Source organism: Mugil cephalus, chromosome 7 (assembly GCF_022458985.1).
Source record: "Mugil cephalus isolate CIBA_MC_2020 chromosome 7, CIBA_Mcephalus_1.1, whole genome shotgun sequence".
Lineage (NCBI taxonomy): Eukaryota > Metazoa > Chordata > Actinopteri > Mugiliformes > Mugilidae > Mugil > Mugil cephalus.
The window spans coordinates 15,989,798-16,016,763 of NC_061776.1; the positions used below are offsets into that span (position 1 = coordinate 15,989,798).

Consider the following 26,966-nt stretch of genomic DNA (forward strand, 5'->3'; position numbering starts at 1 on the left):
ATCTGACAAAAAAAAAAAAACAACACTCTTTACATTAGCGAAGCAATAAAAGTGAATTACAAATAACAAGCTAAGACAATATATAGTAGTTATTTTAATAACAGTGTTTTTGTTAATTAGTGTGGAAAAACGTCCTTTTAATTGCAGTCAAATACAGAAATTCACCAAGGGTAAAATTCTAGTATTGGAAAGGTAAAACACATGCATAGATCTATACCTCTGATATAAAAGTGTAAACAAGAAATGAGATCCAAAAGTGCAACAAGAATGAACAAAATCTGCTCACTTGGCTTCATACCGGAAAGGCAACAGTAGAAGCATAATATGTATTTTTTGCGTGACCTCTGTACCACTGATTCAGGAGCAACAACACATATCTGACACCAAACAAACTACTGCGGGCCACATGATCACAAACTCTCAGGGATAATTGATCAAGGAAATTGTTCACATACAATGAAAGACTTCGAGAAGCTGCCTGCAGGCTACGAATGCAGCGTTTACGTGCACATTTAAAGCATGCTTATATTAGTGTATCTTTCAGATATGTTGCTGTATTTCCATTTGCACCCACTTCTTCATCTTAAGTTTTTCTTAATGACCAGCAGAGAGGAATGCATATGTACTTTTGTGTGGGTCTACATATCAATACAATGCAGTACAATACAATATAAAAAAGAAGAGAGGAAAACCAGGTCGGTTTTCCTGTTTTCCTTTGACTGACTGACTTCTTTTACAGACTTTGGGCTCCAGTGGTGATTAACTTAAACCTTCTATTTGTGAGAAATGTTCCTGCATCACTGGGAAGTGCATCTGTCTTCCAGGCTAACGATGAATCGCTCCAGTTTGCCTGAGATCAGCTGGTTGTAGCTCTGCAGGACTGTTCTCAGACTTTGGGTGCTTCGTGGGACACAAGACAGCGATGGTGTCAGCGCTGGTCCCTGCTCACCCAAAAAAGAAAAAAGACAACGGTGGTAACGTTTTTAAAATGGTTAATAAAGAAAGAATCCCCCATATTGAATCTCACTGTTGAGAGCAACTCGCTCACTAGGAAAGCATGCGCTGCTATCTTCTTCTAGTCCTGAGGAAGGAAAGGCCTGGGGTCACGCAGCATAACATGATCACTCCCAGGGCACAGATAGTCGAGAAAGACACAGCTTTACGAGAAACCAGGAAATTTCCACACCAGAGGAAACTGATAATGCCTCTCAATCAGATGCAAACCAGTGAGAGAGAAGCCCGGCAACATGTGTTTGATTACTACGTGTGACTTTCCACCAATGCATCACATGTTGTGATGTCCTTGTGCATGCGTGACAGGTTTTGATACGTTGGTTTAAAGGTCAGATGTAAAAATAAAAAGTAAAAGTTCCCAACAAGCACAGTTTCTTTTCCAAGCCTTTTTATATATTCAAGACATCGTGAAAATCCAGATTTATAGCTGCGGTATTTAACATCGTCACATACAGACACACAGGAAATTAGTACCCGGAGTGCTTGTGAGCTTGATTGCATGCAGTTTGTTACTGTGGCTGCTTCTTACGCTCAGCTGAAGGCGTGTTAGGATGAGCGCGTAGTTGTTGATGTTGTTCTCCAGTCTCTGAAGTATCAAAGCTCCACATCCCGCCTGTCTCAGGGCCGCAGCCTTCACACTCTCGCTGAGGACCCTCAAGGATGCAACCACGTCTGCTCTCTTCTCCTGGTCCTTCAGCAACACGTCCAGAAATAGAAAGGTACGGAAAAAAGTTTTGAACTCAGTATCAAAGCAAAAATGATCAAGGCAAAAAAAAAAAAAAACAACAGGGTTGATGCAGGATTCATACATGGGCCGACATACTGATTTTGTTTCCCAGGATGCTAGGTGAAGCTCGGTGCAGGGCAGCTGAACTGAAGTGAGGAGGGTCGTGGAGCCATCACAGTCACTCTGCAAGACAGACGGGTGGACAACAGACGGACAGATTGACGGGTGACTACAGGTAACAACACAGAGACGGGAGGATTAGTTGCAACATCCCAGGAGGAGGTTGAGAGAAAAATAAATGTTAGTCTCAAAGTTACAAAGAGAGAGGCAGTCAAATCCTCACCAGTGCACGGTTTATTGCTGGGACAATATTCATAGCCCTCCTGGCAGCTCTGTTGCATACAAAATCTATGGGTCTGGTCCACGCGTCCCACACCTCAGAGGCTACCATACAGAGCAGCAGGAGTCCTGGACGAAGCCATAAACATACAGTGAGACCGGGTATCCACATGCCAGCTAATAACAAGTCCATTAAAACACTCTAAAGTTAAACAGTCTTGACCACTCACTGCTTAAAGCCATGCCCTGCTTGGCTGCTCCCGGTGAGTCCACATTAGGTCCATTAAGGTGTAAGATCTGCCCGGTGGAAAACGCCTCGAGTCTGCTCTGGTGTCTCATAAGAACGAGCTGTGTGTCCTTTTTGTCTTCTCACCACTCAATTTCCCACCTTCTCATTCAGTAGTGGGAAGTGCTAGTGTTATCTAGCCTGAGAGCAGGCTGCGCTCCAACTTCTCTGCTGCGCAGCATAGCAAAATGTTATAGACTGAAAATGGCATTTCATTGATGTCCGAAGGACTATTTTGTTTTTTGTTTTTTTGTGTTGTTTCGTTTTTGCCTGAGTTAGCTTCGGTGCCATTCATCTGCCTCTGCAAGGTTAATAATTTATTATTGTGAAAGAAGCCATTTACACAGCTGCCATCAGCTGTATATTTACTAAGGCTTTGGCCAATAGAAAACAGCACATTGGCTTCACTTCCCAAAACTGCCGGGAGTTACACAGCCTAGCATGTGGGTGTGTGTAGCCTGCTATGACTTATGACTTAAAAATGCACGTAGCAGATACCCACAATGCAAAGTCAAGATTGTTAATTAACCAGAAGGAACCCAGAATGTTTTCATGTATGTTTGTAAAAATGCAAACAAGTCATCGTTTTTTCTTTATGACCTTTTATAACCTCTGTAGAAAGAATTATAGTTGGAAAGCCATGTAATGTGGCCTGGTCTAACAGGCATGCGGTATTTTCAGGCAGGACAAGGTGACATTAGTGCCGACCAGACTATCGTTTTATAGCCTTACATGGTGTATACATCACCCAAAAGGAGATGTGAACGGTCTTCTGCCGGATGCACGAAATCACCCATCGGGCTCTAATGCCTGGGGGGGGCGGACACAGCTGGAGGACGCGCTGGCTCCAATTCAATTGCTATGTAGGGGGTTAAGGAGGCATAATCGCTGCCAAAGACACGGATAAGAGAAAACATAGGTAATGCGCCATCCATCCTCATTTTCAGACACACGTGTTCGTCCCCGTCTCCTCGGGCTGGACAGTGACCGAGCTCCGTCCCTCTCCCGTTCGCGCCCAGGATGGTTCTGAGTGCCATGATTAAGACGCATGACGCCTAATATTAGATCTTTAAGTGCTTGTGCGCGCGTTTGTGTGTTGTCACATGTTAGGAGAGAGGGAGCGAGCGGGAGAGCGAGGAAGAGGGGGGATGCAGAGAAAGAGGGGGGACCACTAAACATATGTTCTTTTTTTCTTCTCCGTCCATGCCTCCTCTTATTTCTGCAAACAACCCCGGCCGCCGCTAATTAAGACGAATGTGCCCTGCATCACCGCAGATAATGACCGGGGCGCCTGGATCTCTGCGCACAAGGAGGAAACTGCGGTCTGTAGCTCTGACTATACCCGCATTGCATCACGGACACGACACCCGGTACCCCGCTGTCTCCCTCCCACCTCAACAGGCGCCGATGAAGAGACTGTAGCATCTTAACATAGACTTTTTTTTTTTTGACTCACAGTCTCATGCAGCCGCGCTCTCAGACGGCTGGCTGTAGTCGCTCATGCTCCCCAAAGCCAGCCAACAGCTGCGTGCTCTGCCGTGCGCTGCTCTGGAGGCGCAAAGCCGGTAATTACGCGCCGTGTTGACAACTTTGGCGCGGTGCTGTATGGATTGCGCATCGGCAACAGGGCAGTCTCTGGGATCCAGTGAGGTTTCCCCCCCGGTGGATTGAGGTGTGATCCCCAACAGCGACCCGCTGCCAGGTCGCATCATCCGTTAAGTGAGCGCTGCAACCTGTAGCTGTGCGCCCCTTTATTTCAGTCAGTATTACGCTAAGGCGCAATGGAAGGACGCAGCTGACGGTTTTGAATCGGTAGCCCGAGGAGGAGAGAAGGAAAAAAAGAGGAGGAAAGCAGCCCCAAAGGAAAACCGTGAGTATACTGCACACTGACAGTTTGCGTCTCCGTCTCTTTTCTCCGTCTCTGAAGTACCAAATCCGTGCTTGTATATCCTGAACTTTATCCATATCCTCTTCAAGGGCAAATGGCAATTGAAGGTCTCATTGGGTTGCGGTGCGTCTGCTTGTGTTCTGATTTCATTTTGTGGTTATTTCTCTGCAATTTGTGTATTTACTGCCAGCCAGGAATGACAGAAACTAAAGCAGAAAGGGACACAGGTGGTTGTACACTGCACAAGAGGCGCTCAATGTCCCTATGCTGCTACTGTATGAGTAAAATATATTTGTTCTAGTTTACTGTATTATCCCAATCTTAGGTCAGGGATTAAAATCAACTTTACCAACAATAGCACCATTTAGAATCCCATTAAAGTCAACCAAGCCATTAATTCTGGTCACACATTTTCTTTCAGCGTCACTCTTTTTGATTATATGGGCTCTGAGGTCTGTTTGGAAACCCTCTGATCTCTTATTTTGCTGTCACACATGTTGTTCTTCCTCGCGGTGCCAAGCTGGCCTCCGTGCACAAGTGGTAAATTTCGGCAGAACCCCGCGGAGTCGCAGAGATGTGGGTCAGTGTGCTGGAGCTCGGGGCTGCAGAGCACCCAGTTCCGCTGCTGCCGGGGCCACGATATCGTACCTCCGCCTGCCTGTGGCTGCCGGCTCCGTGATAAATGAAGCCTGCGGTTTTCATTAAAGTCAGAGAGGAATATGATGTGAGGCTGAGATACAGGCTCAAGGTGCATGCGAACTTGAACTGCACGACTAATGGGATTTGTAAGTGAAAGAGTGTGTTTTTGATTGGGTGTATTTTGGGGTGAAATCACTCAGTGGTCTTTGGATCACTTTGAGCTGGTTGCCTTGCCAACAGTCAATCAGCTGCAGCCTTATGCGGGTTTTATCTGCCACTCTGAGGCCGTACCTCCCAGTGGAATTAAGTCTTTTAACCTGTAGAGGATCAAAGAGTTTGAACTTTGCATGCATGCTGTCCTGTGGCCAGTTAAATGGTTTAATGCGCCATCAAATCATTTAGCGACCACTTAGGTTAGGTCACATCATTTGCTTTGTCTTGAGAAAAACCCGGACACGTCAGAATTTCAACTTCCAGCTGAAGAGACATATTGGCAGGCACGAAGGATCTTTGGCTCCTGGCAAAGAAGCAGTGAATCCTTGGAACGGCGGTTATCTTTCAGGTGTGAGGCCCTCTTGGCATCATATCTTTCAGTTCAATAGATTTCAGTGCCAGTATGTAGCACCTCTGAAAAGCCTTTAGTGAAAGCTCAAAGAGACCAGCTCTCAGAGTATGATAATACACATGTCAGCTGAGACGAGGAAATGATCTGAGAGTGTCGCAAGCCCTCGTATGTGAGCTTTTTGGTGCTGGATACAGCCTCTCCCGAGACTTGCATCTGGGTAAATATCTTGTGATTTTGACTTTCACAAAAAAGAAAAAAGAAAAAGAAGAAATCATTTACACATACTCATCAGAACATTTGGTGACTCTCAGTCATGCCCTTTAAAAGTGCCTGTAAGCGTTTTATTGTAGCCTGTTTATTTATAGTCATTTTATTTTGTGCATGAATTGCCAGAGACTTGTGGTGTTATCTTCACAGGTGGAGGAACGTAAAAACCCTGCCAAAAAGAACAACATTTGGAAAATAAGTGGCGTTTCCAGCCATTACATTATTTTTTTTATTGTTATATATAAAAATAATATATATATAATCCATCATATATGTATCACTTTCATGCTTCAAAGAGACAGAGTTACTGTCATTCTGGCTCAGATTGCACCAACATGAGGTTTAAAATTTTAAAGGGACATTTGACGTATTTCAGATGTGATGTTTGTGCTGCACAGACTGTGAAAACAGTCCCATGTTTCCCAGAAGAGCTTTCAGAGGTCTGAAAAAATGACTTAGATGATGTAATTGTGGCTGTCTTAAAGGGACAGCTCACCCCATTATTGCTTTTCCTCTTACCTGTAGAGCCGTTTATCCGTTTACGTCTTTATGTGGCTTGCAAAGTTCCAACCATTTGCAGAGATTTCTCTCAGATATAAAGAGACTAGGTTTCACTTGTGCCAGACAAAAAGAAATCTTTGGAAAAACTAAACAGCAATGCCTTCTTCCATAAATCAACACAGATCTCGCGGTGAGCCGTTTCATTCCTCATTCACAAGTCTCCAGTTTTTCTTACCAGATGACTATAGGAGTTTCCTGATTAAGCATTTTGCTGCTACGATTTCAACCAGACAGTCTTGTAATTGCTGTTAATCTTTGCTCCCCTCTGCTGCTGTCAGCTGTCATTCCAGTTTGAAATTGCCACAACCCTTCTGAACTCTGTCCACCTCCAGGCGTCACATCCAGACCTCAGGTGGAGACATGGCTCTGTTCACGTCACATTATCACAGAGCTCTCGTCGAGGTTGGTGCATGCTGCTTCCTGCACATATGGTCGGTGTAGTTACAGTGTGTATATGGAGGACAGTTCGCGAAACGGCTCACGAGGTCTGTGAGCATTTAAAGTCTGGTCATTTCCAAGAGTGCGTCATGACTTCGAGAGAAAGACATTGCTGGTGAGTTTTTGGCAGTGTGTGTTTGAGGGAAGCCAGAAACCTCCTCGGCTGACATCGCTATAGATGAGCAACTCAAACTGAAAGACCACGTAAAAAGATGGACACTGGGTCCACACTTCCTGAAATAAGCCAAAGCGAAGCCAAAAATAAGTGGATAAATGCGATGACAGATTAAACATTTGGAGCTACTGCCCATACTTCTGCAAGACTCAATTGTGGGCACACCCTCCATGAGCTTTTGGCATAACACTTTTGTTGTACTGCTAAATATTATTTCATTTGAAAATTTCACTCACAAAAAAAAAAAAAAAAAAACGGTTTGTGCAGTTTACTGCAGAGCCACTCATTTGGTCAGTTTAAAACAGTGCATGCTACGCTAAGTTAGGAGTCTGTGAAGCCTGCAAGAAACTACCCCAACTACTATTATATGTACATTGATAAAAAAAAAAAAAAGAAAAAGAAAATGTGTGTGTGTGTGTGTGGTGGGGGGCTCAAGTCAGATCCACTATCCGGTTTATGACCTATACTGCAGTCAGCAGCCTGGGGGCGCTCCATATGGTTCTGGCTCTACACTTTTGAGGTGTCCATCTTTACATGCAGTCTATGCTCCTACTGGAAAAAAAAAAAAAAAAAGAAAAAAAAATGGGACAAATTGCACCACAGGCCATAATAAGAATATGTATGTATATGCCTTTAGGGTGCACTCTTCATATTTTAAAAGAAAGAGCCGGAATGAATTGTCTCTTTAGAAGTAAGAATTTCAGAGTACGATCCAAGTTCGCTTTAACTTTTAACGCTTTTATTTTAGAGTAAACCTGAGATCAAACATCCTGTAAAACACAGCTTTTCGGCCTTGAACATCCTGCGTGAGGGATGTTGGCTGTCAGATGACAAAAAGAAAGTCACTGTGTCGTCACTCACGACTCCTGACGCGCCATCCTTTGTCCGGATAGCCTTCTAACGTGATAGTGTAATGATTTCTTTGTGACACTGATGGAGCCTTGAGAACTTACCATCACAGTCAATCCGGCGATGACTCAAATCAGGAGCAAAGGACAGACGAGTGGCTAAGCATTACCATGCAAGTAAAGAAAATAATAATAATGATAATTTAAAAAAAAAAAAAAAGCAACATCATATATCGTGTTTTGTCTGCGCAATCCTTTAGTAACACCTGCGCACACCCCCTGAACATCATCCAGTCCAGTGACTCCAGGGAGGCAGCAGCACAGTGAGAGTGGAGGAGGGAGGCGGTCTCTCGCATTTACACCGCACCGGCACCGCTGCTTCAAGGCTACTGCCGGTGTCTCTCATCTGGCACACATACGCACACACACAGACACACACAGACACACACCGGGCTTTGCATCATGCAAGAGAGCTGATGATAAGGAACCTGTTACACGCCGCACATGTGATGGCAGGCGGCCGCGCAGAGTCCTCCACCTCCTCCTCCTCCTCCTCCACCTCCTCCTCCTCCGCAGAGTAGCGACTTTGCACCCCTGAGAGTCCCGCCGGCTTTGGTGGTCTTTAATGAGGATATTGCGACAATGGTGAAGAACAAGGCCGAAAACCGAACGCTTCAGTACCAGCAAACTTTGGTGAGTTTCGGACGTTTTCCGTCATACCTCGGGTATCGTAGGCCCCCCCGTTCAAGGGCGAGTACCGGACCGGAGGACCGAGACAAAGCTGCAGCCTGCTCAGCTGTGTCCTGTAGCGGAACGGACGGAGGCTCTGCGCAGCTGTTCCGTAATCCAGCACAAATCCAAAATAAGATGTTAAAACGCTTTTGTTGTTGCGCTCTCCCTATGGCAGCTACCGTGGTGTCCGGGATCCCACCCGTGCTCTCCCCTCATTCACCTTGATCCACAGGTGTTGCATCACTCTCAAGCTCCGTCTGCACCCAGCCACCTAATTAATCCTTATCAATTTAGATTCTACCAGACCATGTCAGATTAATTTGTGCAGCTCACAGAAATGCAGGTATGGCTATCTCCGGCCACTTGGGGATATGTTAATACCCCTGAAATATAGATTACTCAGCTCTAAGGTGTCTGTATTTCCTTATCGCTGGTGTTTCTCCTGCAGATCATGCTCGCCCCGCTCGAGCCACGTCTTTTTACTCCTGTGTCATCTTCCCCCCCAGCCCTTCCTGTTTGCCAGAGACGCCCCTCTTCTTCTTATGAACCAAAAGTGGAGTGTTTCTGAATATTAATTGCCTCATGCACCAGTTTTCCTCACTTGTGTCATTGCAGGACTGAGATTGATGCCCCGGAGCACATCATACTCGTATCTATATTCAGATGGAGGGACAAAGACAGAAAGGCAAACTGGTGGTTTGAAGCTAATTAGCTGATTTGTGTGTCCCTGACTGCAGTCTTCCTCTCTTCTCTCTTCTTTTTTTTTGCATGCACATGTGAACTGGACACGAGATCTGTTGGTCAGCCGGTCTTCAGCAAGTGGTGGTACAGAGGTGTTTCGTTCTGAACTCGTTGGTTTAAAGATCGATGCCGTGCCATGTGTCTCAGTGCAAAGATCAATAGTAATGTATAATGGCAGTCTGAGTCTCCGGGGATCGGAACATGCTCCCGTCCCTTTCTCTCTCCTTTGACCATAGCGCTGAGATCAATGTCTTTATCATTCACTCACTTCATACCAGTCCGTTCCCCAAAATAGAAGCATGTGTGTGTGTTTGTTCCTGCTCACGCACGCAGTGGCGCAGTGTGTGCCGTTAGTGCAAAGTTGCAGCACTATTGATCAAATTCTGTCCGGCACGTGAAAGACACTGTAGCGTCTGTGCGTTTCTCCGAGCGGCATTTAAAGGTGACTGTGAAACAAAAATAATCTGATAATCGTGAGGGCTCCGAGTTCCGCGCAGGTGTAGTCGCAGCCCAAAATTGGATTCTGATGTTGACAAAGGGATCCTTTGTGTTTTACTGTTTGCCATCAGCACAATTCGGAGGATTTTCAGTCATGTGTTTGTGTGGATTTTGGCAGCAGAGGAAGCAATGGTGCTGTAACAGGACTGAGCAGATGACATGGAGCAGATAGAGGAATACAGAGGCTTTTGTCTGAGAGCTTCTCCATGAGGAAGAAGGACAAAAATGTCATCTCTTCATTTATGTCCATTGTACTCAAAGAAGTGCCATTTCCCATGAGTGTTTATAGATTTTTTTTATTTTTTTTTTTACAATAATCTTTTAAAAGGACCAGCACCTGATGTTTACCAAGACAATGGGAGGAAAAACAAAGGTTTTAATCAGTTAGCACTGCTTGACAGTCCATTAAGTGAAAATGTTCCCAGTATCACAAATTGAATATATAAATGACACTAATGATTGAATTGATTTAATTCCTAATAGGAAAGAAAATAATTCCTTCTAATGTAAATGAGAGCCATTCACATGTTGTGTACTGATGCCGCACCAACCTGATTTCTTGGAAATTGCTTTGAAAGCATTTCACGTTCCCCTCCAGCTCATTATGCAAAGTGAAGAGCAAAACAGAGGAAAACAAAACCATTAAGACGCTCACGGGGGAACGCAATGTGAACGGACTCATTGTTTCATCTTAGACAGAAGTCGTCCCTTTGGGGACGTCGCTTGCGGGGAGACGCCGGAACAATCCATAAGCTGTGGCTGACGGCTGGAGAGCAACCCAGGGTTCGGTGCACGGGTCACTGGGTCCTACAACTGTCAGGTGCGGTGCATGCTGGGAGAGAGCCTCCCTGCCGTCCCCCGGGACGGAGGAACGGAGCAGGTAAACTGGAGATGAAAATAAGACAGACGGCGTCGCGGTGACTTGTTGCCGCTTTCCATCTGAAGCTTTTTTTTTTTTTTCCAAAAAGTCTTTTTCAGAGGTGTGGGAGGTCTGGATGTGTCATAGGGTTGGCGTGTGTGCATGCGTTTTCTCTTTTCATAAGCGTGGGCAAGTTCGCTCCATTGGTCCTGCGTGTGCAGTTACTGTAGTTTGTGAGTGTGCTAGAGGTGCGCGGTGTGGGGGAGGGTACGTTCTGCACCCACACTCGTGTACCTGCCTACACACATACGCAGCGGCGCGCTTAAATGAGCGCGCGGTCAGTCTCCGTCGGAGCAGATGTTAGCGACAGCGTGTTCGTGTTCTTCCAGCAGCAGGAGGCTTCAGGATTTTGGCCGCTGCGAGGATCAAAGTCAGGATCCACCTGAGAGGGAAATGCCAACCCCGCCCTCCACCACAGGGCACTGCAGCACCGCGGAAATGTATTTACAGTACACAAGCTGCATTCTCTTATCCAAGTTCACAGGCTAGAGTGCACGCGAGTCTGTGTTTATCACCTCACGGCCACGCAGCTGACAAGATCCATTGCTCTTTTAAACCTTCTTCAATATATCTGTGGCAGATTAATATTTAAAGCCGCGCTGCTGCAACGTTTCATGTGAAGTACGGACACAGTGGCGCAGAAGAACAGAATCTCAGTCTTTTGTTCCCTCTGTGCGTCAGAGTATTGGCAGGTTGTTTGTCCGACTAAATTCTTACATCAATTATTTTCCCGACCACAGACAAAACACAACACGTGCTTCTCTGCAGTTCTGCCAGCCCACTCCCCGTGCATGTATTTTAATAGGTAGGGTGGACGCACATGCATCTACACAGGCTAATACTGACATGCCGGTAGTACGCAGTGTGCAGAAATCCGACGCAGATTGTCTCCCGAACAGCAGTGAGCAAGAAAACTGGACTCACTAGTGCGAAGTCTGTTGCCTCTGTTGTCTTTTGTATTGTTTGGTGTCACGGACCAGTTGGGTTGGTAAACACGAACATGCCGCTCTGCACCTCACCGCCACGTTAAGGGATTCTTGGGTTTTCAAGTGAACCGTGGTTAACGTTTGGTGTATCTGTACATGTGCACCGTATGTGTATAGATTCAGCTTCTTCCTCTTTTACTGCTTCTGTTATGCATGCACACGCACACACACAGCCTTAGAAGCGCGGTCTCCTCGGGGAGGGGGTCCAGTTCCTCGTAGTCAGCATTCTGCCCGGTCTCCCACACAGAGGCTGGCTGGAATCCATGTCAGGCCCTTAGCACCTCCAAACAGTTCTGTTACCTGCACACCACTGAACGGTCCACTGCAGATACTGCGGGCAGAAAAAAAAAATCTAATCGCACGTGTTTCAAAAAATAGACCATAGTCATTTAGTGTACCATTGACAGACATTATGTATGTAGGCAGTACTAGATAGTACTAAAATGTACACTCACTTGCCAGTTCATTAAGTACATTAGTCAAACGAACGCATCCTGCCATAATATTCCTGCCCTTGGTGACTGTTAGGATACTCAGTTTATGTTCAAACAGTGTTAGAATGATGATGATGCCCACCGATTACAAGAAATAATAGAAATGCGTTTTGGTACAGCGCAAAACATTTCAACAATGGTGGTTAGCATTGACACCTCGGTCGAAGAGAGGACAAGTGGTTACAGAAAATGAATGAATGAATGAATGAAAGAATGGTCTTATTGCAAATTAATTTTATTTCTATCACTGATGCATGAATGGCAGAAATCCTCCTAGAAGAGGATAATTTATAACATAGGTAATTAGGAGTTGTAGCCATTTATTCACTAGTGTGTGAATTATTTTCCAGATAGAGCTTCAGCTCAGGAAATAAGTGAAAGTGAAATGCCAAGTACTCCTATAATCAGTTATTAAAAAGAAATAGTTACCAGTCTGTTGAATGACTAATCCATTAAGTCTGTACGCGGTTCAGAATCCTGTAAAAATCAATCAATCTTTCAATGTCTGTGCAACACACTCTTGACCCTATAGTTGCTCCTGATGGATCCTGCGTGCATGAGCGAAAATAAGCTGTATAGAATATCAGTGGAAGTACATACGTTCCTCAAAATTGTCCTTCACTAGTTAAAAGTGTGACATTCCTACACATCTTCCCCCTCTGAGTCCCAGTAATGCTCATTTTAAACCTGTTGCAAACATAATCTATGTGGATGAGAGCCATGACTCCCCCTCGTCTTTTTTCCTGCTACAGTCTCCTTGACATCACCCCTGCACACACACACACACACACACACACACACACACACACTCCTCCGTCCTTTGTGCCGCTCTCTGTTAATGTGATCGAAGTCTGGGGTTCGCACAAATCTGTACGACAAGGTTTCGCGTGTTTACTTCGCGCCGTCCGCGTGACTCATAGGTGACCATTCTAAAAGCAGCCTCTGCAACCTATGTTTAATGCACACGTAGACGTCGAGATGAGTCAAATCTCTCGCTTTCTCCTTTGTTTCAATTTCCCGTCCCCGGAGACCACAGGGTTCAGATCAGATGCGAGCGCGTCAGTCCTCTAGTTATTCCGCTGGTCTCATCAATACTCGCTCAGCGGGCGTTTATGTAATCACACCACTACGGCAGCGGAACGGTCTAAAGCATCAATCGCTCTCCACGCGGTGATGGATCCTCCATCTGCAAGAGAAGAAGGGATTAAAATCATCTTATGAATATGTATCAACGATAAAAGGATGAAAGTTTTAGAAGTTCAAACTGTCAAATATTTGTCCTTGCCGTCTACACGCAGTGAATAAATTATCCTGCGGTGCCTTGGGAGTTTGCTGAATAATAAAGAACGTTTGAGCTCATCTGTTGCGCTAGGCTTGCACATGGCCTGAGTGACGGAGCGGTGAAGTGGGGGGGTCTTGCGTAGCGGGAAGTTGGCTCTGTCTTCTTGCTGAAAAGCCGGTTGGCGATTCCGAACGGGAAGTTGGTGAAATGCGAGCCGGAGCTGAGTAGATTTTAGTCCATATCTGGGGAAGATATATGGGCTATTAACTTGTCAGAGCTCTCTGCTGGACAAACTATTATGGTGGCACTATTTGTAAATTACTACGTTTTTACAGTGATATTTTCTTGGCTGACGTACACTGCAATGAGTTGTGAATAGTTTCAGTGCGGGTAAATAAATCCGTGTGGAGTTTTCGTGTTCTCCTCCCACCGTCCAGAGACGTGCTCGTTAGGTTAATTGGGGATTTTGAATGGGCCATAGGTGAGAGTGTGAGCATGAATGATTGTCCCCCTCTCTCTCTCTGTGTGTTAGCTGTGTGATAGACGAGCGAATATGGAAGGGGTGAGTCGGTAGCTCCGCTAAGCTTTACAGAGTGGTGCCATGACTCAGGCCTGTAGACTATATTATTGTGTTTCCCTCGCGCTGCTCTCATGGCGTCATTGTTTGCTGTGACACAAAAGATCTGTACACTGGCAAACTGCAGCTAGATGGTGAATGAAAACCTGGTCAACACTTCACATCCACAATCAAGTTTGTTTTTCCATTAGATAAAGATAATAATAGCACCGCGTCATTACGCCCCTCGATACGTTTCCCATTCCCGCTCTGGTTTCGAAGCTCCTTGAAGTTTGATCTGAACATCTGTTGAGGACCACGGAGCAAAGAAACAATATGTCGCCTCCACAGATCTATAGCTGCTTTGATTTCCTATTCATATCGAAGCTTTGTTTTTTCTTTTTTTTTCAGTGGCATTTAGAATGTTTTTAGTTTTTTCTTCCATTGTTGTTGGCCGCAATAGTTCTGCCTTCAATCCCCGAACCCGAGAGGTTCTTGGTTACAGAGAAGCCCCGCGTTCTTGGTTGCTCCGAGAGCCGGTTCTAGTTGAAATGTGAGGAGCTGGTTCGAGGGTAGGTGCCCCAAAAGGGGTTAAAGTGGTCCACTTAACAGCATTAGCAGGAACTTAAAGGAACCAAACCCTAAACTAGAGATAGAAGATAAAGAACACTATTCTTACACTATATCCACCAGGTAGGCAGAAAAATGTCTCTAAATGGATCATAACAACAGTGGCCTTGCTGGGGACAGTTAAACAGACAACATCATAACATCAGTATTTTGTTTGCAGCTCGTTGCCTTCAAACGGCTGAAAGAACCGAATGATTCCAGGATGAAATGGATACAGCAGCTGCCATGCTATAAATATTACATCAAAAACTAATTCCCTCATGGTATACACCTCATCTTTACATTGCTTCACTCCAAATCAACACCACGTGACAGATGTGCTGTTCAGTTTCATATCATTTCATGTTTAAAAAGCAATTACTGTGGGTTTCCGGCTGGAAGATTATTCTATAAAAGCTAAAACTACTTATCTTTGAATATCTCTGACATTAGTGCCTAGGTATAAGATTTCAAAGTGAACAAAACATCCACCTGTGAGTGGTTTGGGTCTGAGTAGTTGACTTAACGTTTCCGTTTCGTTCAAATAAGGGACTTGTTTGATAGACTGACTCGGCCTTTCGCAGTCAGTCATGATCGCTGCTGCTGCCTCTCCTTAGCATTACGATGTGAAAAACCAGTCAGCAGCAGGCCGGCGGGAGGCGGGAGCTGAACTGGTTTAAAGGGTTGTTCGTGGTGTGGGAGGTAAACTGGTTACTGATACAGTAACAGCTCATTTAACCCACAGGGTCCCACCTGCTGCTCTCCCAGGGGGCCGCGCTCCAGATGGCCCGTCATTGCTCTGTGGTAAGAAATACTAACAGGTCCCGTTTATAGTCCAAGTGGGAGTTTGTCTGGTGCTGGTGGTGGGTTTGTGTGTGTGTCTATACTGTTGTGTGTGGGCGTGAAAATTAGTTTGAGCCAGAACATAAGATTCAGAAGCTGGAAAAGTGTCGTGATGATAAAATGTAGAACAGATATCAAGCAGCAGCGCCTGACACGTTTCCCCCCGTGCATTAATTCATTCTTCGGGATCTGCAGACGTTGACAGATATGGGCCATTTAGGAAATACTGACACCGTCGTAACAATTCTCTTTGATGAAGCGAAAGTGGCCTCTAACTTTTGCGGCACGCTCTTGTTTCTTCGTGTTCATTCTTAGACTTCGGGGTTTCCAGTAGAAGTGTTCAGCGCCGTGCGAACAAAATACTGAATCATCATCGTCAGTGAGCGCAATGGTGGCTTTTTAGCAGCGGAGCTCCTCTCGCTGGTGATGGAGAGCATCGTTTGTCAGATTCACAGTATGTTTCTTACTGAACGGCGGCGGAAGCCAAAAGAACAATTGTGTGATAACCGTCGTCTGCCTGGACTAGCAACAATATCAAGACACTGTTTTCCAATCTAGATAGTGTAACATTCACATAATTGTGTTATCTCACGCTGATGATGTTACAATATATCTACATTTCAGCTTTAGGAAGAGACACCACTAGAATAGAAACCACTAAACTTATCCAGCTTGTTACTTTAAGACAGTTATTTTTGTATATTTTCAGAAATGTTATGCATCGCACTTGAGAATGAGGCATTATCTTGTTAAGTGTGCGCTCATTTACAAACATATCCGGTACAGCAATCTGGACATGCTCCAGATCCGAGTTTTATTTTAGGCTGCAAATGCTACACGAGCCAACGGTCACTGTAAAAACTTTCATAATAATAAAATGTAGAATATAGTGAACAAAGTTTGAAAGTTTGATGTGTGTTAGTGCCACAGAAGTGGAGATTTGTGGCTCAGTGTTTGAAGCAAAACTTGTTTAGGCCTCATTTTTAACTACAGTAAAAAAATTCAACTAATATCACTATGAAATTCACTGTTGATTACTTAAATCGGGACCACTGTTATTTTTTCAGAACTGTTTGCATAACAGTCCAGCACACAAAAAAAAAAAATTGTGTCCCCACCTTCAAATTGAACTTAATCCACTTAAATACCAATTTTGTACAACCAGATCAATTATGTGCATAATCATTTTCATGGACTAAGATATACAGTATCAAAAAATTTCCTGAGTTTCCAAAAATCCAGTAAAAACGTGTGGTTTGGACATTTTCTACTTCAGAACGACCTGTTGTGGAAGAAGATCAGCCTCAAAACAATGTCTTCATCTAAAGTGTCTCCCCTTAAGACTGAATAAAATCCACATTAAATGCAATTTGCAGATACACATGGTGAGTTGGACATGGCTGAATATGGCATCACATTTTATTCTTAATTATGCAATTTCCTAGAAAGCATCTGTACACCGTTAACCCATTTGCTCAACACTTCATTGCATAGACGTTTAATCAGTAGTGAAACCTGTTTACATTTTCACTCCCGATACGTTTACGCGCATCCACTCAACAGCTGCTTCTCGTTCCTTCACCTCACACCCCTCAGCTGAGAGTTTGCCACATGGCCTGCAGATGAGGCGGCGCTGCTGCCTGAACGCAATGCATAGCTACGTCTTCCGTTAATGCTTCCCAGCAGGGAAGGAGGTAAAAGTGGAGTGAGATGAGCATCCTGACAGCAGGGTCCCTCTCTGCTCGTCAGTCACTCTGAACCCTATACGGCTGCTCAGCTTTCCCTCTGCACCTCCTGCTCATGCGAGCAGAAAGCGCGAGTCTGGAGGAGTCGTGATTCCCATCTCAATGAGGATGGGGGTTGGAGTGGGACAAAGAGGGAGGTGGTGCAGAGCAGCGGAGGAGAGCTGTTGCAAGTTGTAGCACACCACGGGAATCTAGAGGGGCCGTTATCAAAAAATAAAGATGATGTGGAAATAGAGTCTGTGGGAGTCGTGCTGCTCATCTTAATGTGCAAGCAAGAGATCAGCGTTTCAAAGCAACCCCTGCCGGTACCAAAACCATCACTGCTAGTATGACGTCTGATCCACAATCACACCAGTACTGATATTTCAGTGCTGATAACTAGTCTGAATGCATTTTTGCTGTATTGTCAGATTTAAGTATAGATGTTCAGCAAAGTACCCAGATGTAATGCAACCTCGTGCTTTCTCAGCACAAATCAGGAAGAAAGGGGTCACTTTACAGGCTCGACTACACGGCCTCCGCATGAAATCCACCTCAGCAGAGGAGGCTTTCAGATTCAGCCACTCAGACAAGACCCAGTTGTACGGCTGAGCTTTTACAAGCTTTTTATTAAAAATTTGACAGACGACCGTCATCGCCTCAGTTTGGCGTCTGGTGCAGGTGTGGTCCTCCGCGCCGTCAGGATCACCTTACCGCTCGAGACCAGATCTCCCAGGCTGGAGGCGTTTGTTCCTGTGGCCACTGCTCTTCCTGCAAGAGAAGAGGTTTCCGTTAGAATGAACCGTGCTGAAGACTGATGGGCCGACAGCAGTGTATCACTTCGATATTGATCAAGTCATCCGTCAAATACTCTGGTTCTAGCGCCTCTGGACAGATCAGATGCCTTCCTTTTCTGCTTTAATAAATAACTTTTAGGGATGAATGAGGGCCATGCAGGGCAGGCAGAGCAGCTCATCCATGAACCAGGGGGTTAGCGGTTTGATCCTGGAAGTAGCCACATGCCGAAAGTGTCTGAGCAAGACGCTTAACGCAATTGGCACTGGTGTGTGAATGGTACATGTGCTATATATATATATAAAACATTTCATCGCTGTCCGATGAAAAACGCGTATCTCCACTTTTGATGTTTTTGGCTTTCTACAGTATACAACATGTCTGCATTCTACCCTAGCAACTGACACGTTCGGTATCGGAACGATGCTTTAAGACGCAATCTATTCAAAACACATCTCCATTGGATATCAGAATTGTCAGTCAAAAAGCATATATCAAAAGCAGGTATGAAAAAGAAATTTGGAGATGCATGTTTTTCATCGGACAGCGACGATTTACAGTGTGTCCCGTTCCAAACAGGACACTTCATATATTTAAGGTCAGGGATTGCAGTGGCACCAACAAATCATAGGTATTTAAACCGTCAGAAGTTTGGGATTATGCCATCTAGTTTAAGTCATTGGTTACAATACTCACGTTTACGGTGACACGACTGCTCACAAGTGTTCTCGCTGCTTGTATGACACACCACTGTAGTACAGTGGAAGAATACCTGGAAGGGAAGGCATGTTGCGTATTAGGTGAAGGAAACTTCAGCAGAGACCAGTATTGTAGAGCTCGGCTGTACCTCGTCTTTCTGCGGCGTGAAGGTGCTTGGATCCACAAACGCGAACATTTTACTGATGAAACGTTTGTGGTGCGTTGGGAACTGGAGCCCAGAGGAACCATCAACAGGAACCACTATGGTCAGGTATCGGTCGTCCTGGTACGGACACCTGTGGCGTAGTCAACGAGATCAGGCTTTCTACAAACACAAGCTACATTTATATCAAATGTTTGTTTTTGTTGTGTATATACCCATCGACCAGAAGTTCCCATTGCGGCAGGCTGTGAGGATTTGGAGTTGAGGTGGCCCAGCAGTGCTCGAGGTTCAGGGTGATGTGCGGATCAGACCTCTCCAGGAGACGAACCTCAACGTAGACGGGCTCGCTCAACGCTTTAGTGACTGGGTAGTCCGATGCAGTGTAGAAGGTGCTATACGCCGCTTGCTCTGCAATTAAAGGAGTGAAAGTTTAGTATATACGCAAACCAAAAATTGCATCAAGATTGTGCCACTGACCCGGCACGCATCCTTTTGAGTGACACTGTCCGTTGCCCAGTCGGAGCTCCGCTCTGAGGTATCCTGCACCCGCGACCGGCAGAGGAGGGGGAAGAGGGTTCACCTCCATGACGAGAGCCTCCACAGACGTGCCAGAGTACCTACACTGGAACAATAACCTGTCGGCAGAGCGCAAGGCTTCACTGGTCTGTCTCAATACCCACACTAAATAGTTAAGTGCCTACTTAACTACCACAGTGGTCATTAAGACTGAAGTGTACGGCTGTTGAGAGCTCACGGGAACACACTTGGGATAAGACGTACTAGAGAAAATAAAAAAGTACATGGCTGGAATAGAACAGAGTTATAATGAAATGGCCTTTAAGGATAGGAGAAACCAAATATATAACTAAAGAAGCATAGAGGTCTACGGTACCCAAAGGCAGCATACTTTGAAGAATTTAAAAGGAATGAAAGTGCCATGTCTTTCAAAAGATTTTTTTTTATATAGTAGACCACCTGAAGAATAGTTGTGAATGCAGGATCTGTTCCGTTGTTGTACAGTGGACTGATGGATCGAGTTTTGCTCCGATTGCTGCTTCCATAGAGGGATTAGTCGAAGAGATGCGTCCAAGTGCTGGTTAAATTAACTGCAGCTTAGTTTCCCAGCGTGAGACATTTATCTACGCGATAGTGCATGAATCTGTACTTAAGTGCTCAAGGCTGCAGGACGACAGGAAACCTCAGTGGTCAGAGAAGCAGAAAGGTGCCCTGACTTTATTCTTTTTTTTTTTAAATTATTAAAACATGCACTCACTCAAAATGGCTGTCCCTGGTGATTGATCCTTTGGGCCCGATTCCCACCTCGTAAGACGACGACATGTGGTTTTCATACACCACATAACCCTCTTCCACCTGCAGAGACACAACCATTAGTCTGAGATTGAGACAGAAACTACACTTCATGGGATGGGAACGATAGAGATTTGACAGTTGATGGAAATAAATGCAGTGACTGTCATGAATGGCGCATGCTCAGTTTTCCTTTTTCTGGAAGGGACAACCAAGAATCCCTTCATGTTATGGCAGCTTAAATCCTTTACTTTTTATTAACCGACAACCAGTGCCTTAATGGTGAAGAAATTAAAACGCACGTTAAGAAATCTAAATACCTACCCACCTTCACTGTTGTGCCACATGCCGTCACAGGAAGCTGAAAGATGACAAAGGCAGAGGTGACGCCAACAGCGGCGCACAGGGCATCATCTGTTTGCAACAGGTTAATTGAGTCCACGTCTATGGGTGGCGTGGTGGCCTCTCTGGCCACAACAACCACAAACTGGCCATCCCTGGTACACTGCACCGTCACTGAGAAGTGACAAGACCGATGGATGAATTTCTGTTACAGCTGATTGGTGGATATTTTGTCACCGCCAGTACATTAGGCGCAAGAGGCACTAGAAACCACTTAAAAGCACAGATACCTGCTTTCCCATAGTAGCACTGGCGCCCATCAAAGCAGCAGTTTATGTTTGCGCACTGCTCCGCGGTGATATCTGGAGCCCCACACCGGATCTTCTCATCCTCCTCCACCTGACACTTGTCGAAAGGAGCTGCAGACGGAGGGGCCGCCCACTCTTGTTTAGGCTGCTGAACAGGAAGAGAAGGTTGGTATTTCTGTAGAGGGGGCATCCAGTGACGCTGAGCAGTAACGTCAAAAACCAGAACAATAACCACCACAACGACGCCAAACAGACACTGGGAAGTCTCCATTATGGCGATAGCAACTACACACCGGCCAAAACTGCAAAAACATCCTCTGCGCCCGAGAGACACAGTCTTTATACGTGATTGACTGCGCGCAGTTCGACGTGAACTCCGCCTCTCGTTGTCAGGAGTCAATTGTGTGACAGCCGTGCAGAGTTAATCAGCTGGGAGCTGACAGGTGGAGCCCATTGTCTGCTCATCTGTCTGAAAAGAAATGATTACATGACTGCTGAGTCAAAGCTAAGCGGATTTTCCTATAGAAAAGCTGCGAAGTAATGTGAGGAGTTTTGAGTTGCGGCGAATTTCGCTTGACACCTGGTTCCGTTTTCCTCTGAGTTGGAGCCGCAGTGTGTTTACAGAGGCTGAGCGTCTCACTGCGGCGTTTAATGGAAAAACTAAAAAAACGCATGCGTCACACTGACATTTCCCTCGCTGCTTCCCACCTGTATGTAAGCTCTATTCTCCTGTCTTTTCATGTACACAGATGTATGGGCGGTACACCCAGGAGCTGGGTGTGTATGCCAAAGAAGAGGCGGCCCGCCTGCGGGATGGAGGGGTGCGGGACGGCGGCGGGCTGCGGAGGAACACCAGCGTTCGCAGCCGCGCCGCGGATCTTCTGGAGTACGAGAAGGACCCCTGTGCAAAGTGCCAGCGTAAGTGACGGTCACTCAACAAGCACCAGACCTTCTTTACGCTGTCCGAGCAGGGAGAGAGTGTGCGGGTCCTCCGACATGACCCGAAGGTCAGACTAATGCGGTGTTTCAAGTTGATTTGTGTGCATGCGTGTGTGTGTGTGTAGCCTTTAGGCTGCAGATTGCAGCACTCCACTATGCATGAAAGCCGTGCGAAAACGCGGCCTTCTTTAAGTACTGACGCAAGGGAGACGTGGAGAATGTGAACGTGATTGAATGTGACTGATCTGAGCAGTGACCTCCAGCCGACGAGGGTGATCTCAACGTCGGCCGAAGAGAGCCCCCTCTGCTGGCCGCCGCCGTCTGAGCAGGGCTCCGATCTGAACTGTCGGATTGTTTTATGTCTAGACTTCCTTGATGACTGCAGATAAAGGGAGTGGCACCAGGAGAGAGCTTCGCTTTAGACTCATGTACTCAACGATAAAAGCAGTGATGGATAGATATCCGACTGTTCCCCCCAGACTGAAACGATCCGTGGGTTTTGCTTATTTTTCTCTCTGTGGGTTTGAACAGGATACAGATGCCGGTTCTCAAAGCAGCTTCTTGTAGTTTGGCCTGTCGATTTCGTTGGGAGCTGCAGCCGTAACATATGTGACTTGTGGAGGAAATTAAGGCACTTCATAAACCCTCAGGCCACCGTTGTTGTCGTTGCTGCTGCTTCTCAAACTCTTAAGTCCGTCAGGCCCGAAAAGACATAAATTGAGTCCACAGTCCTCACCGCAGCTTATCGGCATCAGTTCGCTTCCAGCCTGCCTCCCCTCCGTCTCGCCCCATTGCTTCGTGTCTCTCTCCTCTGACACGAAAACGCCACAAATAAATCTGAACGGACACGAGGCACATTTTAATGTTCAGTTTGGCTTTTCTCCAAAAAGACACCAGGCCAGACCTCTCAGAGCATCCCTTTTAAACACGACATATTTTTAATGGTAACAGTCAAAATACTCAGTGACCTTCTTGAATGAACGTCTTAAAACACAATACGAGGCTAAACGATCATTATCTCTCTGAAATGGAAACAAGGCAATCGGAGAGAGAAGTGTTTTCACAAGTGCTTTCATAACTGAGCCCAGCGTGGCCGTTTTCCAGGATCCATCTCTGCCTCCCTGCCCTTGTGACTAGTGATCTGATTAAAGAGCGATAGATTGCACCATAGGTGAAAGCGACACTATATCAGCGCAGCCTCACTCGCCCGCTGTAATGGAAGCCATTTAAAACAATCACTCTCGGATCGGGGGCCGGCCCCGGAGTGATTTGTGTGTTCGCCGTCTGCAGCGTGTGCTCGTAGATCAAGGGGTGTTTGTATTTTTAGACTCATCTTCACAGAGTAGCCCAGGCTGGCCACAGCTCTGCCGTTGGCTTGTTAGGTAAGGCGCACAGGAGGAGAGGGCCTTTGGATTCGGTGCTTCGGTGCTGGTGGGAGTTTTAGTGTTTTCCTCTCATGCCACTGTGTGGAAACATCATCTCTGTGGGTGATGGACTGTGAGTGCGTGGTTCAGATCAGTAACTGGAGATTTTTTGAACAAGGCAGCCCACACACGCAGCCAAAGGCTGTGCTGACGGTCGTGATGGAGAGCTAAAAACAAGTACTCCCTCACCGTGTTTATTTTGACTCACGGAGGGAAAAAATTCTGGCGTTTCGTAGCCGATGATGCTCAGATCTCTGTCTGCAGGGTTATTCCGAGGTTCAGCCAAGGATAATGATTCACTCCGGGCTGTCCATCTTTGAATGCACAGTTTGTCGGGGGGCAAGATCTCCTGTATTTCCAGCATTATTGCGGTAATTACGGCCCTGCTGGCGTCAGGCGAGGTATTGCAAGGATATCAGAGGTGGACAGAATGTCTGGAGTTGGGTGTGATTTTATTGCGGGATCAGGAGAAGGAATCTGTGAACGCACCACTGAGCCTGCGGATGTGAGCGCGAGCCAAGATGCACATGGAAGTTTGTGCCGTTGCAGGTGCCAGACAGGATGTGTGTGTGTGTGTGTGTGTGTGTGTGCGCTTGTGCAACTATGTCTATGAGGACTAGTTTTAATCCAGTGGAGTGAGGACACTGGCTGAGAGTCCCTTTTCTTTTTACACACCTTCAAGAGGCCGTGCTTTAGTGTTAATGTGGATGTATGCGGAAGTTAGGTCACCTGTGCTGTTTAAGGCCGTGGTGAGGTGCTATAGCGCATTGTGTTAGTGACAATCCTCACTAATATAGAAATAAAACATGCATGTGGGCAATTTGGCAAAAGGAATAAAGAGAGAGAAGCTGTGGGAACTTCTCCAGATTTTCTCATAGCATCATGTCCAGAACGGTGAAGTGTGCATCTTGAAAAAAAAGAAACGTCTCGAGTAGATTCATACATCCCCTCGTGATGCGTTCACGCAGATCCGTCACACACACGGACGCAAGTGTTTGCATGTATGTTTGCTTGTGCACGCTCTCCCCTGGCACGGCGCCATCCAGCAGGTGGCCTGGCTGATGGTACAGCTTGCCCCGTCATGCACGCAGTCGAGCTACGTTTTCCCCTCGGGAGACTCGGCATCCAGTTATGGCCCGACTTCTGCACCAGAAATACTGCAGCACTGTTGTTTATTTTTATGTACTATACTCTGAATTAACGCTGTGCAGCAGCATGACATTTAAACATCGATAGATATTCGTGAGCAACTTTTACATGGAGACATTATTTCAAGTCTTTTGAAACTGTCCATAAGACATCTGATACCAGATGTGTGTTTTTTGTTTTGGTAGTGGGTATTTCTTATTCAGTACTGTTTCGTGTCATCTGTGCGTTGAAAATATTCCAGATTGTTGTTTTTTTTTGCCTGAGGTTTGTCCATCGTCCTTCTATGAGGTTCCAGTGTGTTGGTGTGGTTTTCTGACTGACAGCATATGGTAGTGCACATTTGTCCAACTTCTCTGGGACGGGCAGTTTCTTGAATGATCGGCAATGTGAGTGGAATTTTCAAGCTTTGGGACGGTCACTCAAACTGGATATGGAGGAATAGTGAGTCCAAGAAGAAATGAGTCCAGCGATGCTTCTTTTAGCTGACCTAGCTCAGAGTTATAGATTATAATGTAATAATTGAATTCATAACCATGACCTAGCTTTGTTATGTCTCTATCTTCTCCTATTTGAAGTGGATTGAGATAAAGCGATGGTCTCGCCCTCATCAGACTCCCCACATAGTAACCTGCTTCGGTTTATTGTCCTTTCTCTTGCGCCTGGTAAATGGATACAATCTCTGTTCATTGTGTTTTTTTCAGTCCCTGTTTTTCCCCCTCTTTTCATTTCAGATTGGATCCTTTTTCCTCACAGTGTGAGATTAATTGCTTGTGTTTTCCCTCAATGTATTTTTTCTTGTGTGTAGCATTACAAGGATTTATGTCCAGTCTTGATGCATTTTCTCTACGATGCAGGTTAAACTGTTTTACCAGAGATAAAATCACACTATTTCTCAGTGCAATCACAGTTGGATTTTACCATGTTACCACAATGTTGCCCTTTTAAACGTGTGTGGTATAATTTCAGCAACACACACAGTAAATTGATATTTAAAGTGTGGTGAGGTTAACTAACTGACCTCAGGTAATGTGAGGTTCAAATCAGGCGCATGGGAGCAAGAAGACCACTGTGCTAGCCAGCTGTTAGCAGTGCAGAAAAGTGCTTAGCCTAGCTTGGTAACTTTAGTTGGCTAGCTAGCATTGAGGTTGACATGTTTTAACAACCAATTTTTGGTTCATTTCGGAGGGCGTGGAGTCTAGCACAGGCAAGATGGCGACCACCATGATCCTTCACTTTGAACTTCAATCCTACTCCTAAGAAATCCAGTGGGTGACATTCAGGGGCTTAGTCTGACTTTTATCAGGATCTGTTTACAGGGCTGAAGTGTACACAAAGAAGAGTTGGGCAGAAAGCATGTCAAGTTCAAAAGTTCTCTTGACTCCCTTTGAATGACTCACGAAAAACATGCAGGCAGCCTTTCACTCACATACTAGAAGGAATGAATGTCACAAGAGTGTAATATACAGCTACAGAAACTGAACATTTACTCAGTTTAATTTGCTGGTTGTCTTCTTGATCATATATAAAAGCCATAAAACTCCCAAGACTCCAACAGCAGAGGAAAAAATGCTGCAGTTCCTCATAATTAAAAAGCTTCAACAAGTGAATAGTGACAAGAAAGACTCTTAAAATGGTTACGAACTGACACAAAGGTTGTATAAACTGTAAGAAAAATAATGCCATTTAACGTATTGATTTATCATCTACCATCAAAGGACCTCTTTACAGTCCCATCAGACCCATAGTTATAAAAGAGCTCTTGTTTTTTCTTTGTTTTTTTTTTTGTTTTTTCTGTCTCTGTGCCTTTAGTGTGTGCATCTCGCTGTCAGAAGTTCCTGCTCTCGCGGGTCGGGGAGGACTGGATCTTCCTCATCCTGCTCGGGCTTCTCATGGCTCTGGTTAGCTGGGTCATGGACTACGCCATCGCCTTCTGCCAAGAAGGTAGGAAAGAGATGGACAGCTAGAAAGGGTGGAAGAAATTAGAGAGGCAGGTGGGTAGTGGGTGGACAGACAGTGAATATGGGATGCATTAAGCATTAATCCCTTTATAATGAACGACATCACAAGTGGAATAATCATAAAATATTTATACAGATTGAGTGGCAGGCTACCGCTGTGCTACATCGAGCTTAAACAGTAGCTAATGAACTTGCTTTCATGAATATTTAAAGTATTAAAAGAAAAAGGATGCTTACTGCCGCAAAGCATCCAATGCATCAAACCAAAGTATCGGAGTGTGAGACTTGATTAGATTTTCCTGGTGTTCGCAGATTTACATGAAATTGTATATTTTAATTGCAAACCATAAAATCATCCGAAATGACGAGACATTAAAATCTCTCTTTCTCAAACCTGCTTAAAATATCCGAGAGCCTTTTCTGAGGTGGGTCTGTCTAATAAAGTTGACGTGTGAAAGGCAGAAAGGTTGGTACCAGAAGATTAGACGTGTTCCTATGAAACCGTGCTCGATAGTGTTGAATTTCTCAAGTGCAGTAGAAATGATTCGCTTTTGGCCAAAACCCAAAACACAACCTGACTGCCACACATCACCTCCTCTGCTTAACTGATCTGGTTAAAACTGCGTTATCTCCTCTGAGGAACACCTGCGCTGTAGCTCAGCCATTCAGGTTCACGTCATTTAACAGTGATTTCACTGATTACATCACAGGAAACGCTCAAGTGGCAGCATTCATGAGCCACGACTTCAG

The 26,966-nt window shown here is 45.4% G+C and overlaps 3 protein-coding genes across 10 annotated transcripts in view; 1 reads left to right on the forward strand and 2 right to left on the reverse strand.

The window, feature by feature from the left end:
- Positions 1–74: 74 nt before the first annotated feature.
- thpo (thrombopoietin) lies at positions 75–2,472 on the reverse strand. Its single transcript, XM_047589063.1, has 5 exons — positions 2,311–2,472; positions 2,085–2,209; positions 1,838–1,924; positions 1,544–1,705; positions 75–941 (listed from the first exon to the last, which is right to left on the reverse strand). The coding sequence occupies exons 1-5, from the start codon at positions 2,417–2,419 to the stop codon at positions 798–800; spliced, it is 627 nt and encodes a 208-aa protein (XP_047445019.1). The 5' UTR covers positions 2,420–2,472; the 3' UTR covers positions 75–797.
- A 496-nt stretch (positions 2,473–2,968) lies between these two features.
- clcn2a (chloride channel, voltage-sensitive 2a) overlaps positions 2,969–26,966 on the forward strand; it is a 43,106-nt gene continuing 19,108 nt past the window's right edge. For 4 of the 8 annotated variants that reach the window (XM_047589050.1, XM_047589057.1, XM_047589051.1 and 1 more), the window contains exons 1-3: positions 5,739–8,440; positions 21,496–21,664; positions 26,068–26,199. In XM_047589050.1, coding sequence (XP_047445006.1) covers positions 8,390–8,440; positions 21,496–21,664; positions 26,068–26,199 — 352 coding nt within the window. In that variant the 5' untranslated portion in view covers positions 5,739–8,389. Of the gene's footprint in view, positions 4,237–5,737; positions 8,441–21,495; positions 21,665–26,067; positions 26,200–26,966 lie in introns of those variants that run through there. The other 4 variants (XM_047589052.1, XM_047589056.1, XM_047589055.1 and 1 more) reach the window with 3 other exon arrangements.
- Positions 17,735–21,071, reverse strand: LOC125010434 (zona pellucida sperm-binding protein 4-like). Its single transcript, XM_047589059.1, has 8 exons — positions 20,729–21,071; positions 20,425–20,612; positions 20,062–20,159; positions 19,266–19,423; positions 19,004–19,196; positions 18,774–18,921; positions 18,623–18,698; positions 17,735–17,902 (listed from the first exon to the last, which is right to left on the reverse strand). Exons 1-8 carry the CDS (start codon positions 21,015–21,017, stop codon positions 17,784–17,786), a joined length of 1,269 nt encoding a protein of 422 aa, XP_047445015.1. The 5' UTR covers positions 21,018–21,071; the 3' UTR covers positions 17,735–17,783.